The following is a 13,836-nucleotide window of genomic DNA, read 5'->3' on the forward strand; positions in this document are numbered from 1 at the left end:
TTTGTTGTATTTGTTGGAAATATTAATTTTAAATTTAAATGCAATAATCCCATTTACAAAAATTTAGAAATTATTTTTATGTAAAAAATTACGTATTTCAAACCGACTAAATTGTCTCATAGCAATGATTGAGTCCATAGCATTTGTTGCCAAGCTAACCTATTATGCTATTATCCACATAAAATAAAAAAAATAAAAATAAAAAATATCATATATTCCAAATTATATACTAATTAATAAAAATTAGTCAATTTAAAAAATATATATTTTTACCAGTGACACAAGAGTCGGGTGGTAAAATTTAAATTTTTTTCCAAAATAACAGTGATAGTGTGCTATGTTGTGATTTGTCTATATATGTAATATAAATTAAAATAAATAATAAGATTTGATAGGCTAAAACAATTTTTAATTTATATGCAAATTATCAATAATATTTTTCAACATAAATATTTTATAAAATAGTAAATTCTAAATAAGCTTTCCAATTTTTAAAGCATATATATATATATATATATATGGAGAAAAAGTCACCAACTTGACAAAGAAGTTGAGGCTGCAATGTAAACACGTTTGTTTTGATGAACCAAATTGGAACTAATTAATCAAACAAGGACATTTGCCGAACTAAACTATTAGATGCCACAATCAGAAACAAGTAAAAGGGTGCATTATTTATTAACTCATATAACTTTCCAAATTAATAGATTAATGTCTGCATTTTTTAATTATTAATTAGTTTTTCTTTTCATTGGTTCAATTTCTTGATGTTAAATTTCATTTTTTTTCTTCATTTTATAATTCTTTACAATTTTTTTATATTTATTTAAAAAAATTTTACGAAAGTGATAAATGTTTTTGAGGGACAAATAAATATAAAAGTATACCAATTATAATAATTTATCAAAATTTTGGAGTGTATCAAAAATGACTCGAAAATCCTTTACTATGCGATTCTAGAGGGAAGTAATACATCACCTTTCACAAAAGACCCACTCATACCCAATAAATAATAAATGAATTCAAATTCTAGAGTAGTGCACAAACAATATATATGGCTACACCACTCTAATATTTAACCACTAATATTCAGTGCATGACTAATATTATCATTCAAAGCCGAGAAAATGATATTTGTGCAAACTGATTTGACTAATAAATTTCAAAAAAATAATCTTATATAAATTTTTTATATACAATTCTTTATAATTTATTATTTTATTTTGATCCTCAATAGTAGGATTCTACTTGAACTCTCAATTTTTAAATAAAAGCAACTTGAACTCTCAATCTTTAAATAAAAACAATAAAAAAAAACAACTGTTTTACAGAGAGATAAACTTTTTACAAAAAAATAACAAAAAAGTCCAATATGATATATATATTGCCTTGTCAGAATATAATAAATATTGTTTCAGCTGATTTTTCAGAGTAATTATAATAATAATAATAATTATTATTATTATTATGATAACTTTTTTTTTTAAAAAAAAGGTAATTATTATTGATGATGAATTTTTCAGACAGTAAGAAGATCTGTGGTTGCTAGGACTTGGTCAGGAATTACCATAATTTATGGAATAACACAATAAATCAAGCTCACAAAGTTAATATTTTATGGTTGTAAGTCAATCTCACTCTCATTACTTTCTCAGCTTTGTCTTTCTTCTTCTTCTTCTTCTTCTTCTTCTTCTTCATCACCACACTCTGCAGCTTCTCCATCTGCTTCTAAAGAGAGAGAGAGAGAGAGAGTTCTTGTTCTTTTGTTTTGCCACATCTCTTCAGTTGGGATCTCAAAGTGTTATCTTTGAATTGCTTTCTTTTGTAGGTGCTCACTAAGAGACATCAGTGGACCAGGTTTTGCAGAAGAATCAACAGGAAATCCTAAAAAAGGTTCAGCCTTTTGGTGTTTGTTTTTTGTTTTTCTTCTAATGTGTTCCTTAGAACAAAAAAAGTTTCTAACTTTTTCTATCATGTGTTGATTTTGTATTACTCTTCTCTGATTTTTTTCTAATATTTTTGTTTTCAATCCTTTTTCTTCAGTTAAATCCATTTAAAGTTCATTGGTGGTTCCACTTGCTGTCTGTCATGCGCTTGGTGTTCTTATCTGGCCAACAAGGATAACTTTTTCTAAAGAAAAGCAACAAAAGAAAAGATAACAACAAGCTCAAAAGGTCTAAGCTTACAGTTTCAACTTTCAATTGCCAAAATATAGGGAAAGACATTTCTGTTTTCTCTGTATTCATTTGGAGATCTCCATTCTTTTGATCTCATTGCTTTGTGATCTTCTCTTGCTCTCAAAGTTGTTCTTTTTGATCTCTTCTCAATCTGGAAGTCTGAAAAATCCAATCTTGAGGCAATGGGTAGATTGAGGCATAAGATTGAGGGCTTCATCAACAACAGATGGCTGGTTTTTGTGGCAGCAATGTGGATGCAAGCTGTTGGTGGGATTGGTTATCTCTATGGCAGCATTTCTCCAGTGATCAAGAGCTCAATGGGCTACAATCAGCGCCAAGTTGCCAGCCTTGGTGTGGCTAAAGACCTTGGTGATAGTATTGGGATCTTGGCAGCGACTCTCTGTGAGATCCTGCCACTCTGGGCTGCCCTTCTCGTTGGTGCACTTCAGAATGTCGTCGGCTATGGCTGGGTCTGGCTCATCGTCACAAAGCGAGTTCCAGCGTTGCCTCTGTGGGCGGTGAGAGCCTCTGCCTACTTCTCCTTTCATTGAATGTACATTATATATCTTTTCTTGATCAGCTGTGATTTAGACTTTGTGTTGTATCTTTGTGTGGGATGTTAAAGAACAAGGAATTAAGGTTTGATCGAAATTGATAATAAAAGTAAATTGAGAATGAGGTAATTCTTTTTTATCAGTTGTTTATACTTAACATGAATCTATCCATAAACCTGCATATTGCTCAGTTCATCAGTTGGTACGCTTTGTTTTTATATGCATTTTACAGTTTCCAAATCATCTCCGGTTCGTAAGTTTTTAGTGTATAGTATTTCACAGCATGGAACAATGGCATCTTATTCTAAAATTACCTTATTCAGCATATAAGACAATATTTAGAGAAGAACTTTCTTTTGTGCTATCTTAGAAGAGAAATATAATTCCTTCTTGTTGAAATAGACATGAGCTCTGATTTCAAGTTGTTAAACCGATAACTTTGTGCAGATGTGCATCCTTATCTTTGTTGGGAACAATGGAGAAACATACTTCAACACGGCGGCACTTGTGTCCTGTGTGCAGAACTTTCCCAAGAGCAGAGGACCTGTAGTTGGCATTCTTAAAGGTTTTGCCGGTCTGAGTGGTGCAATCTTGACCCAAATATATGCAATAATAGAGACACCTGATCATGCAGCTATCATCTTTATGGTTGCAGTTGGACCGTCAATGGTAGTTATCGCCTTAATGTTCATTGTTCGGCCTGTCGGAGGTCACAGACAAGTGCGGCAGTCTGATGGTTCTAGTTTCGTATTTGTTTACAGTGTATGCTTGATTCTTGCTGCATATTTAATGGGTGTCATGCTTTTGGAAGATCAAGTTGACTTGAGCTACTCTTTGAGAATTTTGTGCACGGTCATTTTACTCGCCCTCTTGATCATTCCCATAGTAATCCCTTTGCTGTTAACATTTTACTCCGATGATTTGCCTACGATGCAAGAATCTCTTCTCCCTTCATCTCACAAAGACGAGGTTGGTAAATCAGGAATATCAGATAACCAAGATGTTATTATTTTCAGTGAGGTTGAAGATGAAAAGCCTAAGGAAGTTGACCTGCTTCCTGCACAAGAGAGGCAGCGGAGGATAGCACAGTTGCAAACAAAGCTATTACAAGCTGCGGCTGAAGGAGCTGTGAGAGTCAAGAGGAGGCGAGGTCCGCGCAGGGGAGAGGATTTCACCTTGACACAGGCATTGATAAAGGCGGACTTTTGGCTGCTGTTTATGTCTCTGTTGTTGGGATCGGGGATCTGGATTGACTGTCATTGATAACCTCGGTCAAATGACCCAGTCCTTGGGTTATGATGAACCTCATGTTTATGTTTCCATGCTCAGCATTTGGAATTTTCTCGGCCGCATTGGGGGAGGCTACTTCTCGGAGATTATCGTTAGGTATGATCAGTAGTACTTTATTTGAATGTTATTCTGCCGATTATATGTTCCTAGTGTTTTCTACTTCTGTAAAACATTTTGCGTGTGTATCTGGATTACATCATCATCATTTGATCAGATATAATTACATCTAATTGTATGCATCTTTGTCGACTGTTTCTTTAGTGTACATGTTAGACATTTCTCAAATGATAGACTGATCAGCGACCAAGAAAAATGCTATGTAGACAAAACAAGCTAGGTTCTTGTCGTAGAATGAAGAAATATCTTGCTTATGTGCTTGAATTCATGACGTCTGTAGTCATTTTCTTTCTGTTCTAACCTCAAAATCTTCATTTTCTTTCTGTATACATTTGCTTTTTAGTTGAATCTCCCAAATCGCATAACTTGCTAAATATAGGTATGAATATAAATTTGTGTCTCTCATCATATGAGCTAAAGCTTTTGGTTTGCATCTTAGAATAAGAATAAATTCCAAAAGACTCCTAATCATAGTTCATGAAATCTTAACCAGTGCTATAAATTTTCTCTTACTTCAGCTATCCAGAAAGCTCTTTGAATTTATTGTCCATCCTTTTCAATTAATGTAATTTCATTCTATCATCTGATCAGGGACTACGCATATCCACGACCGGTTGCTGTGGCGGTGGCTCAGGTTTTGATGGCAATGGGGCACTTTGTTTTCGCTATGGGTTGGCCAGGAGTGATGTACATCGGCACATTGTTAATTGGAGTTGGATACGGAGCTCATTGGGCTATTGTGCCAGCCGCTGCATCTGAGCTTTTCGGTGTTAAAAACTTCGGGGCGTTGTACAATTTTCTCACAGCGGCCAATCCTGCAGGTTCTTTGGTATTTTCTGGTGTTATCGCGAGTGGTATCTATGACTACGAAGCGGAGAAACAGGCTCACAATCACCAAAATTTGTCACTGGTTGGGAGATTACTCTCTGGAACTAGACTTCATGCGGAAGAGGTACTAAAATGCGAAGGCTCTATCTGCTTTTTCCTCTCATCCTTGATAATGTCGGGTTTCTGCATCATCGCAGTTATCTTGAGCATGATTCTGGTTTATCGGACAAAAGTCGTTTATGCTAATCTTTATGATAAATCTCGCGCTTGAGTTACTGATATGAAAGCAACCATCAGCATCACCGATATTGTATTGATTGCCAGTTTCCCTTAAATCAGAGTTGCGAGGAAAAATCTTCACCGGCTGGTGAAAATTTTTAATGGAGAGATCAGTGGAAGTTATGAAGGTGTCTCAAGTACATTTCTTCGGGTGAAAATTTTTAATGGATTGCCAGTTTATCGTGTGCATTTTACTGTAAAATTACTTGAATGGAGTTGATATCACCTGAACAAAGTTATTGTTTTAATATTATCCAGAGTATTTGTGTGACATTGATGAGGCGGTTGTGAAGCTTGTGACAGATACTATATTTAAATTTAGATTAGTGTCTCATTTTCAATTTTCTCCAAAATAGATATGCAGTTATTGATTGTTTTGTAGAGGAGTTGAGATTTCCCCAGCAATTTAATCAAACGTAAAATTGGAACTTTAAGATCACTCAATATTGACCTAAAAACATCACAAACGCTTAATGAATTTTGACACAGAAACACCACTCATGGTATAACTTCTGCTGTCTAACCTGAATAAGAGATGTTGGCCATTACTAATCATCTGCACCAAAGAACCTAACTTACACCAAGTTCATTTATCATTTGAAGCAGAGTAGATCATGTCATATTATTCAGAGGATTATTTGATGCCATCTGGAAAATCAAACATATGCACTGCAATATCATCCACACGACAAAGCGCGCACACTCCAACACTCGTAACTTTAAGAATTTTTTGAAATTAACTTGGAAGTAAATAAAAACCTTGTCGAATAAGTACTTGATAACTTTTTGTTAAAATACAATAGCAAATGGGAAATCCGACCTCTTGCTTTGGTAGCACCACAATAAGAAAAACTAGGATCTACTATGTCGGTTTCACAAATAAATCAGATACAAAGGTAGACTTCACAGAAATATTGAAGAAGTTCACCATCTTGGGAAAGCTGATTGCAAGCTGATTGTAATGACATTGTAAATTATGCATGGGTTGCTAACCTCCCTCACCATGGGTCCTTTTCGAGGTACTTATGTAAAGAACTGCATTGATAAAGTGGGGGTGAAAATTCAGACAAAATCATTAAAACATTGATAAGAATGGGGTGTAAGGTAGGTGGAAGGAACTACCATTGTTTCCTCTAATAAAAGCATCTCCATATTTGTTTTTCAGCTGCCCATTCACATATTCTTCTGTCTGTTCCATTGCAATATTCATGTACCCATCTAGACATGCAAGTATTCCTGAAAATAAAAGTTCAATTCTTTAAAGCTGCTTTAGTGGTAGAAAATGAACGCAAAAACATAAAACATGTATGGAAGAAAATCATTCGTTATTAAAGAGGGGATATCAGGCATGGAGGTTATTCAATCAAATAAAATAGAATTGCAAAGGCAATACAACAGCAGGGCATGTGCGAAAAAACTGATGCTTGGAAAAAAGAGAACAGGATGAACAAAAGTAATACCTGCAATCAAAGGTGATTCCTCTCGATAATAAAATAAAAAAATCCAAGCACAAAGCACTATCGAAAGAAGTAATATTGGAGATCTTTCTCACTATTGCTTCGAATTATCTCTTGACCCCCTCACATGCAAGAGTAAGGTGAAGAAGACTCATTTCAATTGAGACATAGATGACCTGACTAGTAGCTTGTGTAAAACTAAGGAGAGATTACATGTGATATAACTCCGTCAGATATCCATCAATAAATATAAAATCATTGTGCCCCATTGTTAGTCAAGAACCAAAAGTCAAGGGGTAGCGCAAACCAATGGTTTCGCAAAATTATATTTTGACACCAATTGAACGCAGATTGATTGATCTAAGGTCCAGTTAGATAGCATTGCATAGTCCAAAAGAGCTAGGTCTAAGCTCGTCAAGCCTTAATAACAGCAAATGACAATGGTTCTTATAGTTCATACCTACAAAACGAAGTGCAATTGCAATCATGGCCAAGGACAAATGGCAAACTTATCTTGTTTCAAGGGTGCAACTTTCAATTGCACTATCTACAACTTACCACTTTTTATAGATTTCCAAATAAACTTAATGGCACAGATGTGATAGTTAGAATGCCACACCAACAGTTGACATCACTCATCACCAATTATCTCATATCTCCTGGCATATTTAATCACCCTGAGATCCAGTAAAAACATTTAACAGCATTGGGCAGGCATAATGTCTTTTAAGCTCATATCTATGTGAATAATGGTTTAATTTCTGAAAAGAATTATTGAGGTTGACTAAACACAACCACCTTCAGCAGGGACAAAACTGTGACTTGTTAATTGCAACACCCTCAGAATAAAATCATCTGTACTCCAATTCCACCATGTATCTCGTAATCACTATTGCTCTAAGCCACCAACCATGGCATAACCAATTTATTGACATGAAAATAAAATGGTTACATTATTTATATACTATTAATAGCACAAGAACTCTCAATCCAAAATAAATTACCTTATATCAATAAATAAGACATCAGACTTCCTCATAAAATTAATAAATATTCTACTTTGCTTTGTGCTATATTAAGAGATACAAATAAATTTTCTTATCCTCACACACACACACACACACTTTATATCACTGCACAACTATGAGCATCCTCACTCAGTATTATTTCTACCTAACAATTAAAAAGATCCTTAGGCTCATACGAAGCATATTGCTCATGAAATTTCACAATCATTTGGGCCTTCAATCTCACAGCTGCATGCGGCTCTTTCCAAAATCATTACTTTTATTTTCAGGAATTATTCATTCAAAAGCCAACTCATAAAGCTTGAGAATTTCTAAAAGCATATATCCGTGATGTATGTTCATCAAGAGTGCATGCCCACCCTTCATGAAAATTACCTCTGATATTACGAAAGATATCAATTTTAGAACTAACATTCATACAAATTAAGTTATCTACCAGGAAAATGCCAAAAACCAATGCATAGAAAAAAAAAAGGGAGAATTTTTAGGGTTTAAAGAATAGCAATTGAATCTATTAAACCCTAATCACAGATATTCACTAAAAAGTGAGAAACCATCTAAACAAATTTTGAATCATGCTCAAACAATGACATAAGAACAGATCAAAGTCAAGCAAATATCAATTCAAAAACTGGAAGAAAAAAAAAACCCTAGAAGAGGAAGCAGGGCACAAGTATAAAACCACGGTAGTCGACACCGGAATTGAGCTTGACGACGACGGGACGACCCCTAATCGACTTCAAGAAGTCCGCTGGCGTCTTCACCGATCCTCCTCCTCCTCCTCCTCCTCCGCCACCGCCGCCGCTGCCACCACTGCTCATCTTCTGCGCTCCGGAGAAGCCACAGCAGGTTCCCGTTCTTTGCTTTTATATACAAGGGTACCAAACGGGTCGGGTTCAAATTTTTCATCCGACCCGCTTCAACGTTTGTTCTTGGATTCGGATCTTGACCCGAATCCTTTAATTCCCAAAGATTTACTTTTTATTTTGGATGTTAGCCCCTACGGAAAAGACGGGATATTAATAGGTTAAGTGGTCTTTGATATTCTACACGACAATTTATTTAGTTTTTTACACTATTCTAAATTTTTTTAAAAAAAATTAATAGATTATTGTTTTACTTAAAAAAAATATAAATGTTAGTTCTTTGTTCTTGGATTCGGATCTTGACCCGAATCCATTATTTTTTCCCTACAAAAATGTGCTTTTTATTTCAAGTGTTAACATCTTACATAAAAGACAGATATCAATAGTTTACATTATTTATGTGATCTTTGATATTCTACACTATAATTTATTCAGTTTTTACATTATTTTTAATTATTTTTAAAAATTATGAATTATTGTTTTATTAAAAAAATATAAATGTTAGGTTTGGACATTCATATATAATATAAAACAAACAAATAAATACATAAAAAAAAAAGAACCAATAAATTAGTAAAGGAGTAAAGACTAAACATCCAGTCATCCACAAGTGGTGAATGTATGAATTAATGTCTTGGTTGCAAATTGAGGTGAATATTTGTGTTGATTACAACGATATTGATGTTAGTTGTAAAGGCTTATAATTTTTATGAAAGGAATTTGTGTTGGTAAAATTAAATAAATAAATAAAGTTTTACAAAGGCAATTTATAGTCATCACAAAAAAGATCATCAAAGAAAACATGTTTTTTTTTCGGTGAGAATATGATATTTACGACAGTAAAAAGCAAGCCATCACATGAGATCATTCATTCTGCATATAAATAGTATAGACTTTATTTATTTTTATAATAAAAATAAGTATATCACAAAATATATTAAAAGGAAAAGGGCACAAATAACAAAATAATATAAAAAAACATAAACAATGCACACTAAAATTGGGAATAGTTGATATCGTATAATCAGCCTAAAAAAAGAAAAAAAGAATTTGTATACCAAAGAGTTCATAGTTTAGCAACATTAGTCCCATTTTGAAAAGTGTTAATGTAAAGATTTACGAGACTTAAATTTAAATTCCGATGGATACAAAAAGTAAAAACATAAAAAATTATTGTCAAAATCTTTAAAAAACAAAATGTCAAATATGTTTTTTTAGGTTTGTTTTCAAAACATAAAATTGAAAACAAAAACATGAATTGACAATGATGCCAAATAATCTCTAAACCATCAATTTGCAGCTTATTATATTTCTCGTTATATTACGCTTATTATATTTATAAAAAAATTCCACTTTATTTTTGAAACTTTATTACTCTAACAATTGAGTAAATTAATTTATTTCCCACAAACACAACAAAAAAAATATATATAAAACAACAATACTCACTTATTCAATGATCCCACAACCAACAAAACAAAACACCAAATTAACTAAAACTCAATTAAAAGCAGAGCAATCTCTCCTAATCTCCCCCTGCCTTCCAGTCTTAACACCAGTTCTCCCAAGCCTCACCATGGCAGCACTAAACGCCGAGAAAAAGCTCGCCTGGTTGGAAGCAAAGGCATTCACAGTAGCTCTACTCTGGAAACTAGTAAACAATCCCTGATCAGAAGTGAAAAGGCCTTCACCATTAACCAAGTTTTTAAAGTAAGCATTATCAAAGCTATTTGGAGTAGTAGGGTCCATGTTAATGGCCACAAGTGGGTTCACGTTGCGCGGACAAGCTTGCATGAGTTGCCGAGCATATGATGGGTTCAGTGAAGGGTCTGTCTGGTGAGTGGAGTTGAAGGAGTAGAGACGGTTGGCGAAGCGAGTGCAGTGGGAGAAGCCAACGGTGTGTCCTCCGGATAGAGCAATCATGTCTGTTTGTGTTAGGTTGTTCTTCCGGAATATCCAGTTCAGAAGGTTCACACTGAAGGTTGGGCCTGGGAGGTTGCCGGTCACTCTCCATCGGAACGATATCAGGCCGTCTCGGCGGCCTAGTTCTACTTGGAAGTTGGGACCGCCGGACTGATAAATAGAGAATATGAATTAGATTGATGTTACAAGGATAGCCGGACTAGAAAATATATAGGGAATATGAACTAAATTAATGTCAAAATTTACACTTATATACATGACTAAACTATGTGAGACAATTCTAGCTAAATTAAGTTTGATATATAAGTTTTTATTTAGCCATCATTGCAATAGCCAATAGCCGAGCAGTTAAAAGTATTTGATTCTTATGAGAGATGAATCTTCCAGACTCCCTCCAATAATCTATTTCATATTCTCTATCCTCTCTGTTATTTAACAGGTTAGGAAACAAAATTTCAAGAGAGAAAAATGCATACCAAGGCAACAACATCTCTAGCAGCAATTGTCAAGATATCTGCACAAGAAACAACTCCTGGACATTGAGCTTCCACAGCTTGCTTGGCCTTAATCACAGTATCGAAACCATCTCCGGCAAGTGACAAATTATCCGGCGCATCCTTCTCGGCATCTCCTCTCGGAGAAGAAATCAAAACTGATCCATCACAACCCTGAAAACATGAAAACAAATGATCATAAAAGAAGCATTAATGCAAGAACACCAAAATATCTTCATCATCATAACCTCAATATATATATATATACCTCAACAAAACAATCATGGAAGAAAAGGCGAAGAGTAGCCGGAACGGTAACGAATGTTTGTTGTATCTTCCTCGTCACCGCTTGCCGAACAATTGATTCGACATTCGGGCAAGTAGACCGATAAAAGTTTGGAAAGAGTTGAGCTTCTCCTATGATCCCCATGACCATCAACAACATGATCACCATTAAAGATCCTTTCTTTAGCTCCATCTCTCTCTTTCTCTCCTCTATGCCTTGCACTATGTCTATATTTGATGTACAAGGTATTGCTCGTGTGTGTATATATATATAAAGGATTGAAAGTGAGAAATTATGCAAGTGGACACACTCAAATCATTGTATGATTAAACTTGTGAGAGTTTACAATTCAAAGCTATGTACATACAGCCAATCATAGACTATGAAAAATGTGCAATGGACAACATCCTTTGCATGTTCATAAATTTATAGCAAGAGATTGATTCTTATATTGAGAGGACAAAATGAGCTGTGAGGTGATGCTTATTAGAGTTTACTTTGGATGTTCATGGAAGTGGGGGGAGTATTTTATGTGAGCAACGTTCCAATGCACATGTAGGATAGAGACACACAAACCAATGCCAGCTAATCTTATTGGCAAGACTTGCATCATCTTAACTTAGTGGAGTCGATGAACTTAATTGGCTTATTTTGAGTTATTTTAATTACATAATAAATTAAGATTACTTAATTAAGCTTATCATGTGGCCTTTCCATGCATGTGAGCAATGCTTAAGAGTTGAAAACTTGAAGCTTTGGTTGGTAGGCTAAGTTGAGAATCAATGTTTGATATATGTTTTGGATTTAAAAGAGTTACAAGAAAGGGTGGAATTTAATGAGGAGAATTAGACTTTAATTAAGTATGAGAAAAAACTCAACAATGGATTAGAAGAAAATAATATATCAAACTCAGTAACTGAAAAATTCCTAGTTTTTGTTTCATTTCGAACTAAGTCAAAAGTTTGAACTTATCCAATAGCTGTTTATGATTATGGAGAACATGCATTACAACTGTTTTTGAAGAAAAACTTTGTACTTAGATTGATCAATGAACTATATTTGGGAAAAGATATAATTTTTTTAATCAAAGTGGAGGGTTGGGAAACTGGATCACGTCGCTTGTTAATTAAGATGATTACAAGAACATGAAATTCTTGTTACTTATAATTTTATAACAAGCATTATCTTTGAGCATTAATTATTTTTTAGATAGAGGACATTCACAATAGTTGGATGATTAATTGCCTTTTTGCAAGCATGTGAGACAAAGACAAGGAATGGATGACAACATGAAACTTTCTTGCTTGGCTTGTCTTATAAAGAATAAATTAATTCCTTTGTTTTTTTCAATATATATAGTTAATGTATATAATGTCAATAAATTTTGAATCTTATAGATGACCCGAGTCCATTGGATTACCATCCAACGGCTCCCATGTCCCCTCTCCCAATATTCTTTTTTCTAAATTCTAGCCAGATTTGTCTTTTTCAATCTCTTTTGCTCTTACTTTTCATTATTTAAGTGTTTAGTATATATATATATATATATATATATATACCCCCTTCATACATAATCTCCATCAAAAACAACCTTAAGATATCACATAACTACAATTAAACCATGATTAAACTACAAACATTCATGATTAGTGAAAGATAGATATATATATATATATATTTATGAAATAAATAAAAATGACATAAATTAAATAAAATGATAAAAATGGTAATAAATCTAAAAACGTATTTATTTTTTGACCAAACATGAATAAGTCATCTTTTATAGGCGTGTGTATATATAGAATTAATCTCTCAATGCACCTATGCTCATATCTACATGAGTTGAGATTAAAACCCGCTTCATTGGCATGCCACTACCAACCTGTGCAAGGGAAAAAAGGTTAAGTTAAATTAACTTTAAAAAAATTCTCCTTTTTTATTATTTTGCAAATGTGTTGGGTATCTGAAAAATGATCCATGAACTTGGTTTCATAGTAGTTCTAACGGAATCAAGATATGACTCATCCTCACTGATTGCCTCAATTTAGTGATCTTTAAAACAAAGGCTAACCATCTTTTAATATAATTATCAATCTATCCCTATATTATATAATAAATAAAAATAAAAAATTAAATTTATAAACCATAGTTAAGATTGAGCCACGTCTTGGTTCTGTAGTAGTTACCACGGAACCGAGTCTACTGGATTTTTATTGGGTAAACAACTCAGATAGTCCCTAAACTATGTGTTGTTCCTAATTTGGTCACTGAACTTCAAAAAATTTCAATTGCATCCCTAAACTATTTATTTTCTTTCAATCAAGTCATTCTGGCTAACGCCGTTAATTGGAAGCTGACGTGGCGAGTCAATGTTGGTGTGATTTTTATAATGCAAGTATACGCTATCGCAAACAAGTAATATAATGATAAGAGAGTATCGTCCCACAAGGATTGAGCTTATTAATTACCAAAATTACTAAACCTAATTCTACTTGATTAATGAGATTGAAGAGATTTAATTTAGAAAATCTAATTCA

General features: G+C 33.8%; 3 protein-coding genes across 3 annotated transcripts; 1 reads left to right on the forward strand and 2 right to left on the reverse strand.

Moving 5' to 3' along the window:
- Positions 1–1,622: 1,622 nt before the first annotated feature.
- Positions 1,623–5,518, forward strand: LOC120275634 (protein NUCLEAR FUSION DEFECTIVE 4-like). Its single transcript, XM_039282263.1, is given in 5 exon segments — positions 1,623–1,893; positions 2,044–2,695; positions 3,179–3,970; positions 3,972–4,117; positions 4,730–5,518. Coding segments are annotated over 4 exon segments (1,782 nt in total). The 5' UTR covers positions 1,623–1,893; positions 2,044–2,359; the 3' UTR covers positions 5,238–5,518.
- A 475-nt stretch (positions 5,519–5,993) lies between these two features.
- On the reverse strand, positions 5,994–8,568 carry LOC120275259 (U6 snRNA-associated Sm-like protein LSm6). Its single transcript, XM_039281781.1, has 3 exons — positions 8,413–8,568; positions 6,368–6,481; positions 5,994–6,280 (listed from the first exon to the last, which is right to left on the reverse strand). Exons 1-3 carry the CDS (start codon positions 8,549–8,551, stop codon positions 6,234–6,236), a joined length of 300 nt encoding a protein of 99 aa, XP_039137715.1. The 5' UTR covers positions 8,552–8,568; the 3' UTR covers positions 5,994–6,233.
- A 1,437-nt stretch (positions 8,569–10,005) lies between these two features.
- On the reverse strand, positions 10,006–11,681 carry LOC120275971 (peroxidase 55-like). Its single transcript, XM_039282709.1, has 3 exons — positions 11,282–11,681; positions 10,996–11,187; positions 10,006–10,669 (listed from the first exon to the last, which is right to left on the reverse strand). The coding sequence occupies exons 1-3, from the start codon at positions 11,489–11,491 to the stop codon at positions 10,097–10,099; spliced, it is 975 nt and encodes a 324-aa protein (XP_039138643.1). The 5' UTR covers positions 11,492–11,681; the 3' UTR covers positions 10,006–10,096.
- Between the last annotated feature and the right edge of the window lie 2,155 nt (positions 11,682–13,836).

Source organism: Dioscorea cayenensis, chromosome 14 (genome assembly GCF_009730915.1).
Source record: "Dioscorea cayenensis subsp. rotundata cultivar TDr96_F1 chromosome 14, TDr96_F1_v2_PseudoChromosome.rev07_lg8_w22 25.fasta, whole genome shotgun sequence".
In the NCBI taxonomy this organism is placed as follows: domain Eukaryota; kingdom Viridiplantae; phylum Streptophyta; class Magnoliopsida; order Dioscoreales; family Dioscoreaceae; genus Dioscorea; species Dioscorea cayenensis.

Coding starts and splice junctions, on each gene's coding strand:
- LOC120275259 (XM_039281781.1), bottom strand. CDS start 8,551: ATGAGCAGTGGTGGCAGCGGCGGCGGTGGCGGAGGAGGAGGAGGAGGA. Junction 6,482..8,412: donor TTCCGGTGTCGACTACCGTG/GTTTTATACTTG, acceptor TTTTATTTTCAG/GAATACTTGCATGTCTAGAT. Junction 6,281..6,367: donor TTTTATTAGAGGAAACAATG/GTAGTTCCTTCC, acceptor TTATCAATGCAG/TTCTTTACATAAGTACCTCG.
- LOC120275971 (XM_039282709.1), bottom strand. CDS start 11,491: ATGGAGCTAAAGAAAGGATCTTTAATGGTGATCATGTTGTTGATGGTC. Junction 11,188..11,281: donor TCCATGATTGTTTTGTTGAG/GTATATATATAT, acceptor TCATGTTTTCAG/GGTTGTGATGGATCAGTTTT. Junction 10,670..10,995: donor CTAGAGATGTTGTTGCCTTG/GTATGCATTTTT, acceptor TCTATTTATCAG/TCCGGCGGTCCCAACTTCCA.